This window comes from Malaya genurostris, chromosome 1 (assembly GCF_030247185.1).
Source record: "Malaya genurostris strain Urasoe2022 chromosome 1, Malgen_1.1, whole genome shotgun sequence".
Taxonomy (NCBI): Eukaryota; Metazoa; Arthropoda; class Insecta; order Diptera; family Culicidae; genus Malaya; species Malaya genurostris.
The window spans coordinates 18545015-18562889 of NC_080570.1; the positions used below are offsets into that span (position 1 = coordinate 18545015).

The window sequence follows — 17875 nt, forward strand, 5'->3', positions numbered from 1 at the left end:
GGCAACCAAAACTTCTAATGATCTACAATCAAACAGTTCAATCAATCGTCACACCTTTGAATCCGTAATTGCACGAGAGTCTGCTTGGATTGATCTTTATTAGGAACCAACACCAAACATTGTATATCCCAAATGTGTGCAATTATATCTTTGTACATGCTTGCGATAAGGATTTGGATCTTCGCCAAACTTGTGTTCAAGTTTTGTATACAAGCGGTTATTATAGCGTGGAGTTTCTCTACCATGAGATTTCGATTCATCTTATATAAATTAGAAATTGCTATTAGGCACTCTGAGTAGTACCCTGTAGTTGTCAATTTTTCAGGCGAAACGACATAACATAGAATTTCATCCGAGCTTGCATGACACAAGATCAGGGCATACCAATTAAAGCTTCAAATCGTTTTATGGTACTTTTTGTCTTGCTGTCTAGCAACAATCTACCTCTACCATGCTACGCGTAGGACTGTAACGTTAGCTATAATTTTGCTTGTAGTTATAGATTTGCGTGCTTCCAACAGCTTCGCTTTTGCATCGATTGACCAATCAGAGCGATGCTTTCCCTTTGATATATCGCTTACTCCTTCAAAACCGTCGTCTATGGCAGGGAAATCCGGTATGCCGGAGATTTTTAGCAGACAAAACAGGACACTCCTCGCTACTAATCCAAATTACAATCATAGATGAAAATACGTGGCTTGATACATTCAAATCGAAACTTGGAAATATTTCCAATTAAATGATGAAATAATATTAATAATTGATACAAAATATACTGAGCTGTAAGTGTTTAAAACCTGACCACATTTCTAGGTGTATTTTTCCTTAAGTTTCTCATTTGCACCGCTATATAGAAAATAAAGATGTGTTCCACATTAAAAGAAAAATCACCAAAAATTAATGTGAAAATGTGAAATACTTCTGTTAAGTTAAAATAGAGCAAATTAACTGACTGTCATCTCAGAATATATTTATTTGTATTTAGTCCAAGCAACCAAAAGTTCGTAAAAAAGATTTGGCTTAAGCTGTATACACAGCATTTTGAACAGTCTACTTTGAAGCAGTTCCTTGTACAGCCTCTGAGCATCGAGAAAGTTTTCTCAGAACTTGTTCTGTACGTTCAAGCTGCCAAACAGTGCCACGCGTAATTTAGAGCTCCAACAAAGTGGATATTCATACGTACTAAGAAACTTTTGGTGACTTGGAGAGACGACACTTACATTTTAAGTTGATATTGATTTTACCAATTTGAACATTACTCTTAGTAAGGATAGCTTTTATCGTTTAAAAGAACGCTCTCTAGCAAGTCTTCACGCGATTCAATCAGTGCCATCAAAGAGAGACGGATATCATCTCAGCAACACAAAACCGGCATGGTTCATTTAACATAGAATGGACACCAGTGCGAGATTATGAATGCACAGGTTGACCAATGATTTCCACATATGAGTCTCTGATGGTTTCGAGATAATGGATCTAGGTTCAGTTTTGGCAATGACTGAGAGGAAACATATATTGGAGAAGACAAATGAATGATAAACTCCAAGAAAAATTGATTTTTTGGAAAAAATACGCTCAGAGACAGGAATCGAATCTGCGCTCTTATGCAATCCGGGCATACGTGCTTCCATTTCGCCACCCTAAGCCTTGTGATAGACACGGCCCTACTACACGACTGGGTTTGGTAAATGGTACATCGAACATGGTCAGTATTTTGACAATATCTGTCACAGTTGACCTTGAAAGCAGAATAAGTTTTTGGACTTAGATTCCACACGGTAATAGCGGTAATCCAACAAGCCATAGATTGTTAAAACCCGTCCATTTTTTACCGGAGATATCGATATTTTTGTGTAAGCGACTTTTTCCCTTATTCCAGTAGTAGGAGTTTTACGCGCTTGATTATAAAGCGATATTTCGGAGCAAAGTAAAACACGATTTTCAATTCTGTTTTATGCAATTGTTTTTAGGTACACAAAAGACTCTGCACAGCACCCTTTTTCATGATGTTTCAATTTTTGCACGGTTCGTTTTTGGCAACATAATCGTTCGAGCATGACATTTGTATTAGAAAGATGGCAGTATTTTCAAATTCAAAACAATATTCAATACTTATATTGATTTATACTGCTTGCAACAATAATTGCTGGAAGAACACAACTTTTTACACACTTCATACCATTCGAAGAAGTTCGTCGAGAGAAGCAAATTTGTGATTGAAAAATAATTTCATTGATTTTTCTCGGAGATGGTTTAACTGATTTCTACAAACATAGACTCATGTGAACAGTCCTATGCTCTCATATGAGGTTTCTGAATTTCATTTGGATCCAACTTCTGGTTCCGGAACTATGTAAAACTATGAATAAATGTAATGAAATTGAAATAATGTCACTCATTTTGCTTGTAGATGGCTGAACCAATTTCATCCATCTAACATTCAAATAAAACGTCTTAAGGTCCCATAAAAACTGCTTGTTTTTTTTTATTTAGATCCGACTTCCGGTTCAGGAGATACAGGGTGATTAGTGTAAAAATCGGGTTCACAGATTTTGAGAGTCGACGACCAAATAAACATATTTCAGTTTTACCGGTATTCGGTTTTCGATCCCGAAAGTTACCCAAAAATTTTATGTGGAACGCACTACGATTTCTCTAAGATGGATACACTGATTAATAAAAATTCGAATCTAATAAAATGATTAGGCGAATTTAATTGACTTCGGCTACACCGATTTTCGAATTATTCCGTTTCCAAAAGCGTCGGGAATAGAGAAGCTAAAAGAAAGCCAAAACGAATTTAATAAACACAAATTCAAACCAAAATAAAATTATGGTCCCATACAAAATTGGTTCCGACTTCCAATTTTGTAATTTCAGAGTGATGATTTTTTTTAAATTCAAACCGTTACCAAAAAAATCTATTTCAATTTATTAGTCATTCTTAGATCATCATTAGATCGACAAAAGTATTTGAACTCTTTGTTTAGGGCTATTCAACAATATGCTTAACTAAAGTCATACATTCTGAGTTTTCTAGTATATTATAATCTGAAATATAACGGCCCTTGATATAATATCTAGACTACAGAGCTACAATCTGAATGTTTGCTTCTGATTTGGAATCATGTTTGTAGCGTGATGAGATTTAAATACCAAGATCAGAACTAAAACATTAGTTGTTTTTCTGAGTTTGATTGATTGAGATTCGGTACAACTAATCGATTGTTGATTTAACTACTCATTAACTGTCATTTTCGATTTATCGTGCTGGCATTTTAGCAATGACACCCAGCGAGGACACACACACCACAAACGAGTAATGAAACGTTATAGTTGAGCAATGACATCAACCCTAAACGGAAAATGAAACGTTTCAATGAGGTGTCACTCGTGCAATTGTGCAATGATACACTCCCAGGAAAGTTATCTGTACGCATGAAAGCTGAAAATTTCTCAGTTGTTTTAACCAATTACAATTTAGTAGAAAAAAAAGTCATCTAAAAAACAAAAACATTTTAATTTCCGCTATAGTTTTATTTCCCATCTCTAACTCCCAGCTCACACTAGATTCGCCTTCTCATCGCCATCATCGAAAGGCCACTCCCTGTCGAGAACGGATTTCGGACCGACCACCGGAGGAAAACCGTCGTCGAGGCCGCCACCGATGCGAATACCCGCGTTCTGTTCGCTCAAGCAGCACACCACCGGATCGTGAACTTCGAAGTAGCACAACTCTTTCAGCACATCAAACCGCTTTTCGGTGCGCAACCGCTGGGCAAAGGTACCGCAATCCCGCACCCGCTGACAGGTTCCGACCAGTGCGAACTGCCCTTGGCCATAGCTGACCTCACACAGGTCACCGAGTGTCTTCTCGTCCAGAACCGGAAACACAAAATCGTGATTGCGAGGGTCAATCGTTGCTGCCTGGGAGCTTGTTAAAATTGTTAAAATCGAAAACACGACGACGACAAACACGACAACGCGAGATGCAATTGGTGGACACATCGTTTTGATGCGTGCGGCTGTGGCAACTTGAATGATCAGCAGCTGATGAATGAGAACTGGCTTTCGAGTCCAAGTCCCAAAAGCAGAAATAGACAACCGTACGACAACGAGTGGATGTGTTATTTTTCAAACACTAATCGCAAATGTTTCGTTTGTTGAAACCAAACCGGAATCTCACCACGCTACGGTCATCGAAACAGGTTTCACCAGGCAAAAGGGTTTTTCCGTTACTACGAGAATTCTTCTTCTGTTGTGGAACACAATTCCATTCCCCGATGCGTCAATCTTCGCTCGAAACCCCAACGGTAAGACGTCATCATGAAAAAAAAACACAGAATCATTACTTCAATGCGAAACGATATACCACAACCGAAACGGTCACACGGTTTAATCATTTTATTATTTTTCAGCTACATTCTACATCGTCGGGCTCCAAACGATGGACTCGATCCAGTCCAGGTACCAGGAAGCAAGTGTATAAATACCCGGAATGGCCGTACCGCAGGATTTGCCGAACGAGGTGACGGCGACCACGTAAAACAGGCAATCATTGTCCGCGTCCCGTACCTGCAGCGGCCCGCCGGAATCACCCTGGCAGGTGTCCCGGCCACCATCGACATAACCGGCACAGATTTGACTGTCGGCAATGCCCTGCGAGAGTAGTTGACCGATATCGCGATACTGTTGCTGGCAGCTCGCTCTACTGAACCGATCGAGGACCACCTTCAGCAGCTGATTGGCACTGGAACCAACTGAGGGGAAGGTAGGTAAGTGAAAAAAATTCACATTTATTAATCGCTTTGCTATTGTAGCCCCGCTACTTACAACTCTCCTCGGCTCCATACCCGGTTGCGATCAGCTTGTGCTCTTCGACCTCCACCGATTGGTACAGGCAAGCCGGCCGGATCCGATGGCTCACGCGGACTGCCTCTGCCAACTTAACCAACGCAATATCATCGTACTTCTTGCGGATGGTGTAGTCCGGATGTTTGATGAACGTTTCAATTGCATAATCCTCGGGTCTAGCCCCATCCGAATCGCTGGATAAATCCAAATCTCCCAACCGAACCAACACCGCTTCCTTGCTGCGACAGTGCGCTGCCGTCAGTACGAACCGTTCACTGATCAGCGATCCACCGCACCGGTACTCGATGGTGCCGGTGTCCGGCTTCCGATAGCCGATGGCTGCCATGTGCGGAAATTCACCCAGTTTGGCCGCTTCACCACCCACAATCAGCTTGTTGTCTGCGTTGCACATTTTGCCTCGCTTCTGAATCAGCTCGGCGTTCGGTTTGAGCCAACTCAGGATTTGAGTGGGGCTGGCCAATCGCTCATATTCCTTGCATTCTAACCGAATCAAAAACATAAAAAAGACCATAAAGCTTTTAGCGGAGTAACCAACTCAGGGGAAACACTGTTCGGCTTACTTTTAGCGCTGATTCGCAGTCCCGCCTGGTGCGTCTGTAGCTTTTCCATGCGCATCTGATAGTCATGAGGGCAACAGACGACCGCTTCCTTGGCGTTGTAGGTGCACACCGTTATCCGGGCAGCCAGCGATTCCAGCACCGGACGGCAGTTGCTGTAGCCGAGGCATACACCCGGACCCGTTTGGAACGGACATGAGTCGCCTTCTGTTTGGGAAGATAAAGCAAAGTGAATCGGTTTTAGTATTAGTGCAATTGCCCCGAGTTCGGAAGGTTAATTGCTGGGAAAACCGACTATCCATAGATCCATAGTGTTCACATTTCGAAGATATTTTGACCGCCTAATTTTCTCAGATATGGCTCAACCGATTTTAACAAGCTTTGGGTGAAGCCAGAGTGGGCGCGATCTGTCTGTATTTCGTTCATTTATTTCCAGCAAAAAATTAACATGTAGTCCAGAGTAAACACGAGGCGTTGCGTAGTGAAAAGTAATCTCAGCTTTTCATGCATCTGATGAGCGAACAAAGGTTTCCTAAATTATTTCTCGCCATGACGGAAGTAGATAATTTGATTGATATCGAAGCTCTCATCGGAGCTGGTTTTTCAACTGGGTTCTTGTGGACAAGTGTTGGAAAGAGGTTTCGATAACATTAGAGATTACTGGTGAGTATAGAATATTTCGAATTATGTCGATGAAAAATGTCATACATACGTTTTATACATTTTTAGATTAAAATGCTAAGAAAAATCTACGCGATACTTTTGGTCGGGAGCTACGAGAACTACTAAAATTAAGACCCGTGGTTTCAGGTGGTGATGTAATATACTCGAGCTAGCTTTATTTCAAAAGGCATTAGAAATCTTTGAAGAATATGAAGCCTTTTGTACAATACAACGACAACGACATGATTGATACCGTCAAAATCGTCGAAGAAGGGTCATTTGAAATGGCACCTAGTCTGGTTGAAACATTCGAGCTAGCAAAGACATCCGGTGTACAATCAGTTGCTATTGCATCACGTTTTAAAGAAAGTTAAAGAGAATTCCGAAAAGAATAACAAATCGGTACTACTAAATAGAGTTTCAAAAGCTACTGAAAAAAAAGTCGCAGCGTGAGAAGGATTTGCATTATGCAAAACAAAAAAGCTACAACTTCGGATAGAGCTGCTGCAGTTGACACTACAGCATCTAGATCCAATGAAGATGATTCCGTATGATTTTGATCAGAATTTTCCTTTCAATAAATATGAACATAAACAAACTACATTGTTTTGTGACTACTGTACAAATCACTTTGACTCTGGCTACTAGCTCGCATTGAAAACCTTTTGCGTTATGCATCGCGTCGCGTGTCGCGTTCATTCTGGCTTCACTCTGAGGGTGAAGCCAGAGAGATAGCGACACGCGACGCGAAGCGAAACTTGACAGATCGCGCGGAAGAGCTCCACACACACATACACAGACATTTGCTCAGCTCGTCGAGGTGAGTCGAATGGTATATGACACTCGGCCCACCGAGCCTCGGTTCAAAAGTCAGTTTTTCAGTGATTGCATAACCTTTCTATATGAGAAAGGCAAAAAATCAAATAATTTTTTCGCCAAAATACAGATTTTGGTCTTCCCGTGTGCAATAAATCCCCCTGTTTTCAAAATCAGTTGGTCGAATTGCTATCTCCATCCATGCACTTAGCTAGAAAGATACCAACGTTTAGGAAGTAATAGGAATGATCCGAACGATAGGAAATTGGGTGCCGTATTATTCGAAACCAAAGGAAGTCGAACTCTGTTTGTTCACGTGGGTACAAATACTTCAACGGTCACAAAAGAAAAGGTTTTTTTTCCTTCGAATTGTAACTGGTGATGAAATGTGGGTCCATCACGATAATCCAAAACTTCGGGCAGTGTACTCGGCCATGCATCATCATCGACGGAATATTTATGGTTTGAAGGGGGCTCTATATAACACATGGATCAATAAGTCCCGAGGCTAGAGCAGAGATGGCGCTCGTAGTAAACCAGTAACCACGTCTTTCCAGAGTACTAACCTTTGCTTGAAACGGGTCAAAATTTTAAGTCGATCCGACCAGAAACAGCTGAGTTATCGAGGTTGGAGCAAAGTCGTTTTGTAGTTTGTTTAAAAAATGGAAAAAACCGAGTTTCGTGTTTTGATAAAACATTGTTTTTTAATGGGTAAAAACACCGTGCAAGCGAAACAATGGATTGAAAAATGTTATCCGGACTCTTGTCCATCAAAAGCAACGATTTGTCGGTGGTTCGCCGAGTTTAAACGTGGTCGTACCGACACAAACGACGCGGAACGCTCGGGTAGACCTGTGGAAGCCGTTACACCGTAAAATGTGAGTGAAGTGACAAAAATTATAATAAAAGATCGTAAAGTGAGATTGCTGAGATGACACAGATACCATATGGAAGTTTATTTACTATCCTTAATGAAAAATTGAGCATGAAAAAGGTTTTTTACAAGTGGGTGCCGCGATTGCTTTCGATGGAACAAAACAGCAACGAGTCGATGATTCAGAAAGCAGTTTAAATTAAACGAATTGGGCTTTGATCTGCTTCCCCCCCCCCCCCCCCCCCCATACTCGCCAAATTTAGCACCCAGTGACTACTGGCTCTTTTCTGATCTTAAAAAAGTGCTCCAGGGAAAAAGAGTTGGCTCAAATGATGAGGTCATCGCTGAAACTGAAGCTTATTTTGAAGCGAAAGATAATTTTTTTTATAAACATGGTATTGAAAAATTGGAAAAACGTTGGAACCATTGTATCACCCTAAAAGGTGATTATGTTGATGAATTAAAAAAAAATTTTGCAAAACAAATGTTGTTTCCATTGTTAGTCTCGGGACTTAGTGATCCATGTGTTATAGTGGAAACAGCTGGGTGAGGATCACAGATGAGGTCAGCCGATAAGAATTGATGCATTTGAGTCGAGAATTGCAAGAAATACACCGATAGACACGACAAAGTAATTCTGCAGCATAACAATGCTCGTCCACAGCCGGTAGAAACATGCGTTGAAACACTCAAAAGAAGAAGCCCTACCCCGCACACCGTATAGCCCAGACATTGCTCCTTCCGATTACTATTATTACTACTATTACATACAGACATTTTGCGTACTCGACGAACTGAGTCGAATGGTATATGACACTTAGCCCTCCCTCCCTTTTCACAGTGATTGCATAACCTTTCTATGGGAGGGAAGACAAAAATAGCAACACACGGAATTTAGATATCAATTATTTCATTTCTGATTTGCAAATTTCAGTGAAAGAAACTGTCCAAATTGTGTACGGAATTAATTTCCGGCATTCAGAAGGGCTAAATTGTGGAATTCTCTACGATAGTAAATACTTCTCGAACGCAAATCAGTCAAATGCTGATCTTATTCGCACTCGTTTGGTGCGAATTTTGAAAAGTGCACAAAACTAATCAAATTATTTTAGATTTGCACTAAATTGATGATTTTCATCTCCGATTTTCAAAGAAGCAATCTTTATTGTTCTTTAGATAACATTTTAAGGTCTTAAGAAGGGCTTATTCTGCAAAAAGCTTCCCATAGTTGTCCTTTTTTTCGTTGTTCTTTGAACAGAAACTGGCTCTGCGAACGTCCCGCAATTGATTCAATACTGAACTGAATTCTCGATACTGGAACTGGAACTGAGCTCTGGCATGTAGCGAAAATTATGTTGATTAGTTAGATAAAACGATCAAAAAGTCATCACCCTCTCAGGCTGTGAACCATTTCGCGGTTAATTTTAACTTTTGGTTGAAATCTGACACTTGAGTGGTTATTTTTTGTCGAGTAGTTAAATTTAACTAAAACTGCGGCACATTTCAAAATTTGACGAACGGAAAGTTATTTGGGTTCATATACCACAGGAAATAATTTCAACTAAAGATTTAATATCAGAATTTTCGTAGCAAGATTTTTTTTTCAGTGTCGGAAAATAACCACCGATCTGTCAAAAATAACCATGCTCTCGAGCAGAGATGCCAGATCTGAAGATTTGTCTGTAAATCTGCAGATTTCGGACATAGTGCTGCAGACATTTTTGGTTGTGCAAACTTTTGAAAATCGAGCTTTTCGCAGATCTTAGTCAAAATTTACAGACTTTTGAAATTGTCGCGACCTTTGTGACCTTTTTTTTTGCTTGTCACGTCAGTTTAGCGTATCATATTTTAAAGAGAAATTGCTGCCAGCAAGCCATACTTGCCAACTACAGATATTTTTTTTGGAAACACAGACTTTTGCAACCCTGTCTGAAGATATTTGAAATTTTTACCTGGCATCTCTGCTCTCGAGCAGGCTTATTTTTGACATCAAATTAACCGCTCGAGTGTTCACAGCCTCAGATGGTAAATTTTGAAAAGGCGTCCCACATTAAAGTAAGTTAACGATTAACGACAAATATTAGTTTCAAATCTCCGGAATCTAACAAGAAGTCCACGGGCTATCGAAACTCATTCCAAGCGAGATTGGTTTCGATTGCCTCATCAGCCAAATACGTTAATCCTATCGAACTCAACCGGAGAAACTTTGTGTTCCAGTCGTACGGTTACCGAGTTTTATCCGAAACCGGAATTCAAATAGAATTGGTCTAACGGGTCCATTTCAAGGTTGCTAGTAGAATAAATTTAGGATCATTCAAATCACTTCTCGTTATTGTAATTATTTACCACTATCACATTCATAGTGACGACTCAACAACGGTTTCACATCAACACAGTTTTACCGCCGCCAACAAAACAGTCATCTTTAGCATGAGGGGATTTTTTGGCATTAGCTTCCTAGTTCTGAATTGTGTTTAGCAAGAACGAGATGCATAAAAAAAGAAGTCTGGAACTCATAAGCTTCGATATATAACGTCAATTTGCATCAATAATTAGTTGGTTGAATTGATCATAACCTGCTGATTAGGATATATATTATTACAAACAAATCACCAGTTTGCTTCGTCTACCCGTAAATTATAGGAAACTGTCTCAAAAGTTTACCTACATTCTGAGTTTGTTTGAGTAGTTTAAGTTTCTACCATAAACTACCAGAATCTAGGTATATTATTGGTTCAGTTTTTAACCAGTTATGGGCGCTAATTTGCTCTTGTTGAACAGTAAATTCTATTAACTTCTGCACTATTTTCAAACTTACTTGATGAGTTCTACAAAAAAAGTTTTCATTTCTCGGTACATTCAGTTTATCGTGTAACGTTTTCCTCAAAATGCGATACCAAGTTGATAAATCGATCAAAGTAAGCTATACATTCATGACGTTTGACATACACACTTTTTCGTAGTTCGTCTTACCTTCTCTTTCAGTACACAAAATAATCGTTTATTCACCAAAGAAAAAAATAATAACGTGTGTGATTTATTTGTTTTCAATTTGTTATGTCAAAAAATATCAATACTAACGGAGCTGGTTTCGGGCTATCGATAACAAAAGGAAAGGAAAACAACAACAGAAAACACCGCTTTTATCCCAATCCAACAGCAAACTTCCAAGATTCCTCACCTTCCAGAGCATGTGTTCCCGTCATTTGGTGGTCCCAGAGGAGAACGATCGACAATCCGGACAACAACAACAGAATCTTCATCTCGTATCACTAATTCCACAATTTTTCCATACGGCTTTGTTATCACTAGTCGCGAAACAGTCCGGACGTAAGCGAAACCGTGTGTTGAATCGCTTCACAATTCGCCGAAAACTGGCGCCCGTTTGCAATAAACAGCCAACCCGAAACGCTTAATATTTCGCTCGTTCTAATCCAAAAGCACCGCCCGGTCGACTGAGTGGAACGAGGCATGATCTTTGCTGTTTTATGGGGTTGATTTGCATGATTCATTAGTACCTGTTGCTGCTTCCCTGGGAGATGTTATGAATAATGTCGTCGGCTCGTTTGCTGGGTAATTTTTTTTTTGTTACCGAACTTAGAAAAATGTTCTACTTGTTTTGCTCGACCGCAGGCAGTAAGTGCCCTAGGTGAATAAAACTTTTTAATGTGTGAGATTCATTTTGTTAATCGAGATTTTTTTTTTCGTCATTTTTTGGTCAGGTACTTTTCGGTTGATTAGTATTCCCATTCGTCCCGGTGCTGCCACTGATCGGGCCAAACTTTTGCGACGATCCAGGCAAGGTAACGCGAAACCCGGGTGTAGATTCCGTACTCGGCCGAACCGCAGATTTTACCGAACGAGACCACTCCGATCACGTGGTAGCGGCATTTGCCTTCCTCGAACACCTGCAACGGACCCCCGGAATCTCCCTGGCAAGCGTCCTGACTGCCCTCCAACGATCCGGCACAAATCTGTCGATCCATCAGCCGGCTGTACCCGGGACGGTTGTACATTTTGGAGCATTTCCGACGATCCGTTGGTACGTCTAGCGAAACCTTGTTCAGTTCGTTGGAAGGGCCCGAATCAAGATCTGTTTTACCCCAGCCGGTAACCGTGGCACGTCGTATTCGTTCGGTACGGTCCGTTCCTAGACAAGCCGGTCGAATGTGAAGTGTGATGCTCACGTTGCGATGCAACCGTAGCAGAGTTATGTCATCGTATTTCGTCACCGGTGAATAGTCCTCATGAATGAACTGTTCGCCGATGCGATAATCCTCAGCGTCTGGGTCGTTCAGATCCACAACTCCGACTCGAACAACATCAAGTTTGCTGCAAAAATACGATCAAATTTGTTACAGTGTAAAACCCCGATCAGCAGTGTCTACTCACTCGTTAATGCAATGGGCGGCAGTCAAAACGAACTGCTCGCTGATGAGTGTCCCACCGCAAAGAAACTCGTACCGATTGGAAGAATCGGTGCTTCCCGGAAACCTTCGGTAACACAACGCTACCATGTGGGGGAATTCATGTTTGGTAACCCGTTTGCCACCGAGCACGTAAGGGTTCTGCAGTGGACACTCCAGGCTGTACACGTGTCGAACGGGTGAATCCAGCGCCAGTGTCATGACGTCATGTGGCGTTGAAACCATATCCACGTATTCCTGACATTCTGCCGAAAAGCGAACATTTCTTCGTTAGCTATATCAAAATCAAACAAAAACTTCCGGACTTTCTGAACTGAATACTCACTAGCGCTGGCTATTCGAGTGGCAACCTCGTGGTCGTCAACTGCCGAATTGCAAACCACCAGCAGGGCAAGTCCAAGTAGGCTGCGAGCGATCATCGTAATAACCTTCGTCGGCGATTGATTGGTTGCTTAGTTTTCTGTTTAGAATTCAGTTCTTGAATAGTGTTTTCAAATGCAAAATAGTTGCAACCAATTACTGTGGCTAGTGTTTGACCTTTTGATGCACCTGCACAGTTTCCTTTGTGTCAGGGTAGGTGCTGCTCGTTATGTCCTGAACGCTCTTTGAACATAACTCATGGTTTGAGTTTCGATCACTCAAATTCATGAACTGGAACAATATGTCAAAATTTGAGTCGAATTTGCTCAGGCCATTCATACAATAGAGTAAGTGTTGAGTTTTCAAACATTTGAGTGAAAAAAATACTTCTAGCAGCTCAGTGCGTTTTCATTCTCGGAATATTTTCATCGAATTTAAGGATGCAAGAATACGTCGTTTTTCATTGCCGTTTCTAGATCTGGTTTTGGAAACTATCGCCCTTATTCTGAATAACGACGAATTGATTTTTCGATCGAATCATAGCTACCTTTGATTTTGCTAGCGTTATCGGGAATACAAATGAAATACGAGGGAAAAAACGATACGACGTTATTCAGAATATGGGCGTATAAATCGTCAATCATAGATGTTTTCAATAGAAATTTTGTGGTTTCAATTATGCTAAGTGAAAAGTACAACATAAGCACCGGTCAAAAGGAAACGGTTTTGAATCACTTTTTCTGGGCTCTCAATTTAAAAGAAAGAAGAATGACTTTGTATATTAACATTTACGAATAAGAATGCCCTAATTTTGGGTGCAAGGAACTCAAGTTTTGAGTTAAACTGACTCAAATTTTAGAAAAAAAATTTTTTTCCATTTTTGAGTAAAAAATACTCAAATTTTGAAAGCTTCGTCTCCTAACTCAACAATGAGTAGATAGGTGGTAACTCAAGTTTAGAGTACGTGAACTTTTTATGAAATTGAGTGGTATGTCACTCAATTTTGGCCGATTTTGGCGGTGGCCGATTTAGCTGAGTTTTTAGATATTTTTTTTTGTATTGGATCGCGTTGTCACCCTTTTTCTAGGGGGAGAGGAGCTTCCATTTTCCTCCTGCGAGGATTGAGGGGCAGTTTGTTCGTGGTTCGTCTCGTCATCCATTGCCGTGGTATTGTTGTTGATTTCGTTACTAGTTGCTGGAGATGCGCTTTGTTGTACATTGTTTGCAGTTGCTGGTTGGTTGGATGGTAAGTTGTTAACTGCAGCTGGTGTACTTTGTTCTATAGGGGATACGTTGGATGGTTTCGTTGAAGAGGATGCTTCACTGCTGTTAGTGACTTTCATAGGTGCACTGGGGTTGCTTAGGGTTGGTGTGAAGGAAGCACCGTTGTCCTTTGGTGTGGTTGTCTCCTTGTCCAGTTTATCACATGGCTTACCGTAGTGAACAGCTTTTTGGCAATATTGACATGTGGCCATCTGATTGTCATATGTAACAAGTGATTTGCACGGTATTCTTGTATCCTGACCGAATGTCACATAAGAAGGTATAGGCCTCCTCAAGCGCATGCGTAACAAACGTATGCCATTTAGAATACCGGGGAAAAAATTCTTCTACTTTTCTTTTTCGATAGAGAGAATCTCTCCGTATTGGGACATGGTTTTGCGAATTAAAGGATCGATGACGCTTGAGAAAAGATCATGCACACGCACTCCTATAGCATTATCTTCCATATATACTGGAATGTTGTACTTGATATTTTCATGCGCCACATAGTGCACATTATTATTGTCTTTAGCGAATTGAATTGCATCCAACTCTTTATAGAACTGGATACCCTTCTCATTTAGCCATGTGTCCAGAACCTTAATTTTCACTTCCTTTTCAATACGCGACATTTTGAAAACGCAGAATTCCAACCGCACAAACAAGTGAACAAACGAAAGCTGACAGTCAAACGCAAAAAATAGACAACCGTACGACAACGAGTGGATGTGTTATTTTTCAAACACTAATCGCAAATGTTTCGTTTGTTGAAACCAAACCGGAATCTCACCACGCTACGGTCATCGAAACAGGTTTCACCAGGCAAAAGGGTTTTTCCGTTACTACGAGAATTCTTCTTCTGTTGTGGAACACAATTCCATTCCCCGATGCGTCAATCTTCGCTCGAAACCCCAACGGTAAGACGTCATCATGAAAAAAAAACACAGAATCATTACTTCAATGCGAAACGATATACCACAACCGAAACGGTCACACGGTTTAATCATTTTATTATTTTTCAGCTACATTCTACATCGTCGGGCTCCAAACGATGGACTCGATCCAGTCCAGGTACCAGGAAGCAAGTGTATAAATACCCGGAATGGCCGTACCGCAGGATTTGCCGAACGAGGTGACGGCGACCACGTAAAACAGGCAATCATTGTCCGCGTCCCGTACCTGCAGCGGCCCGCCGGAATCACCCTGGCAGGTGTCCCGGCCACCATCGACATAACCGGCACAGATTTGACTGTCGGCAATGCCCTGCGAGAGTAGTTGACCGATATCGCGATACTGTTGCTGGCAGCTCGCTCTACTGAACCGATCGAGGACCACCTTCAGCAGCTGATTGGCACTGGAACCAACTGAGGGGAAGGTAGGTAAGTGAAAAAAATTCACATTTATTAATCGCTTTGCTATTGTAGCCCCGCTACTTACAACTCTCCTCGGCTCCATACCCGGTTGCGATCAGCTTGTGCTCTTCGACCTCCACCGATTGGTACAGGCAAGCCGGCCGGATCCGATGGCTCACGCGGACTGCCTCTGCCAACTTAACCAACGCAATATCATCGTACTTCTTGCGGATGGTGTAGTCCGGATGTTTGATGAACGTTTCAATTGCATAATCCTCGGGTCTAGCCCCATCCGAATCGCTGGATAAATCCAAATCTCCCAACCGAACCAACACCGCTTCCTTGCTGCGACAGTGCGCTGCCGTCAGTACGAACCGTTCACTGATCAGCGATCCACCGCACCGGTACTCGATGGTGCCGGTGTCCGGCTTCCGATAGCCGATGGCTGCCATGTGCGGAAATTCACCCAGTTTGGCCGCTTCACCACCCACAATCAGCTTGTTGTCTGCGTTGCACATTTTGCCTCGCTTCTGAATCAGCTCGGCGTTCGGTTTGAGCCAACTCAGGATTTGAGTGGGGCTGGCCAATCGCTCATATTCCTTGCATTCTAACCGAATCAAAAACATAAAAAAGACCATAAAGCTTTTAGCGGAGTAACCAACTCAGGGGAAACACTGTTCGGCTTACTTTTAGCGCTGATTCGCAGTCCCGCCTGGTGCGTCTGTAGCTTTTCCATGCGCATCTGATAGTCATGAGGGCAACAGACGACCGCTTCCTTGGCGTTGTAGGTGCACACCGTTATCCGGGCAGCCAGCGATTCCAGCACCGGACGGCAGTTGCTGTAGCCGAGGCATACACCCGGACCCGTTTGGAACGGACATGAGTCGCCTTCTGTTTGGGAAGATAAAGCAAAGTGAATCGGTTTTAGTATTAGTGCAATTGCCCCGAGTTCGGAAGGTTAATTGCTGGGAAAACCGACTATCCATAGATCCATAGTGTTCACATTTCGAAGATATTTTGACCGCCTAGTTTTCTCAGATATGGCTCAACCGATTTTAACAAGCTTTGGGTGAAGCCAGAGTGGGCGCGATCTGTCTGTATTTCGTTCATTTATTTCCAGCAAAAAATTAACATGTAGTCCAGAGTAAACACGAGGCGTTGCGTAGTGAAAAGTAATCTCAGCTTTTCATGCATCTGATGAGCGAACAAAGGTTTCCTAAATTATTTCTCGCCATGACGGAAGTAGATAATTTGATTGATATCGAAGCTCTCATCGGAGCTGGTTTTTCAACTGGGTTCTTGTGGACAAGTGTTGGAAAGAGGTTTCGATAACATTAGAGATTACTGGTGAGTATAGAATATTTCGAATTATGTCGATGAAAAATGTCATACATACGTTTTATACATTTTTAGATTAAAATGCTAAGAAAAATCTACGCGATACTTTTGGTCGGGAGCTACGAGAACTACTAAAATTAAGACCCGTGGTTTCAGGTGGTGATGTAATATACTCGAGCTAGCTTTATTTCAAAAGGCATTAGAAATCTTTGAAGAATATGAAGCCTTTTGTACAATACAACGACAACGACATGATTGATACCGTCAAAATCGTCGAAGAAGGGTCATTTGAAATGGCACCTAGTCTGGTTGAAACATTCGAGCTAGCAAAGACATCCGGTGTACAATCAGTTGCTATTGCATCACGTTTTAAAGAAAGTTAAAGAGAATTCCGAAAAGAATAACAAATCGGTACTACTAAATAGAGTTTCAAAAGCTACTGAAAAAAAAGTCGCAGCGTGAGAAGGATTTGCATTATGCAAAACAAAAAAGCTACAACTTCGGATAGAGCTGCTGCAGTTGACACTACAGCATCTAGATCCAATGAAGATGATTCCGTATGATTTTGATCAGAATTTTCCTTTCAATAAATATGAACATAAACAAACTACATTGTTTTGTGACTACTGTACAAATCACTTTGACTCTGGCTACTAGCTCGCATTGAAAACCTTTTGCGTTATGCATCGCGTCGCGTGTCGCGTTCATTCTGGCTTCACTCTGAGGGTGAAGCCAGAGAGATAGCGACACGCGACGCGAAGCGAAACTTGACAGATCGCGCGGAAGAGCTCCACACACACATACACAGACATTTGCTCAGCTCGTCGAGGTGAGTCGAATGGTATATGACACTCGGCCCACCGAGCCTCGGTTCAAAAGTCAGTTTTTCAGTGATTGCATAACCTTTCTATATGAGAAAGGCAAAAAATCAAATAATTTTTTCGCCAAAATACAGATTTTGGTCTTCCCGTGTGCAATAAATCCCCCTGTTTTCAAAATCAGTTGGTCGAATTGCTATCTCCATCCATGCACTTAGCTAGAAAGATACCAACGTTTAGGAAGTAATAGGAATGATCCGAACGATAGGAAATTGGGTGCCGTATTATTCGAAACCAAAGGAAGTCGAACTCTGTTTGTTCACGTGGGTACAAATACTTCAACGGTCACAAAAGAAAAGGTTTTTTTTCCTTCGAATTGTAACTGGTGATGAAATGTGGGTCCATCACGATAATCCAAAACTTCGGGCAGTGTACTCGGCCATGCATCATCATCGACGGAATATTTATGGTTTGAAGGGGGCTCTATATAACACATGGATCAATAAGTCCCGAGGCTAGAGCAGAGATGGCG

General features: G+C 41.6%; 2 protein-coding genes and 1 long non-coding RNA gene across 3 annotated transcripts; 1 reads left to right on the forward strand and 2 right to left on the reverse strand.

Moving 5' to 3' along the window:
- Positions 1–3501: 3501 nt before the first annotated feature.
- Positions 3502–4054, reverse strand: LOC131434075 (uncharacterized). The gene has a single exon (XM_058600725.1). The coding sequence runs from the start codon at positions 4006–4008 to the stop codon at positions 3562–3564; it is 447 nt and encodes a 148-aa protein (XP_058456708.1). The 5' UTR covers positions 4009–4054; the 3' UTR covers positions 3502–3561.
- A 324-nt stretch (positions 4055–4378) lies between these two features.
- Positions 4379–12642, reverse strand: LOC131426556 (uncharacterized). Its single transcript, XM_058589431.1, has 7 exons — positions 12538–12642; positions 12178–12457; positions 11525–12117; positions 11304–11354; positions 5436–5639; positions 4834–5355; positions 4379–4760 (listed from the first exon to the last, which is right to left on the reverse strand). The coding sequence occupies exons 1-7, from the start codon at positions 12629–12631 to the stop codon at positions 4426–4428; spliced, it is 2079 nt and encodes a 692-aa protein (XP_058445414.1). The 5' UTR covers positions 12632–12642; the 3' UTR covers positions 4379–4425.
- A 1897-nt stretch (positions 12643–14539) lies between these two features.
- On the forward strand, positions 14540–17135 carry LOC131434091 (uncharacterized). The gene is made up of 3 exons (XR_009230310.1): positions 14540–14752; positions 14858–16534; positions 16601–17135. It is a non-coding gene; the product is annotated as an uncharacterized LOC131434091 (long non-coding RNA).
- Positions 17136–17875: the final 740 nt, after the last annotated feature.

What these genes read in the sequence shown, in the direction of transcription:
- LOC131434075 (XM_058600725.1), bottom strand. Translation starts at nt 4,008, where the DNA reads ATGTGTCCACCAATTGCATCTCGCGTTGTCGTGTTTGTCGTCGTCGTG.
- LOC131426556 (XM_058589431.1), bottom strand. Translation starts at nt 12,631, where the DNA reads ATGATCGCTCGCAGCCTACTTGGACTTGCCCTGCTGGTGGTTTGCAAT. An exon ending in ACTGCGAATCAGCGCTAAAA is followed by an intron (nt 5,356 to 5,435) that starts GTAAGCCGAACA and finishes TGATTCGGTTAG; the next exon opens with AATGCAAGGAATATGAGCGA. An exon ending in GTATGGAGCCGAGGAGAGTT is followed by an intron (nt 4,761 to 4,833) that starts GTAAGTAGCGGG and finishes CCTTCCCCTCAG; the next exon opens with TTGGTTCCAGTGCCAATCAG.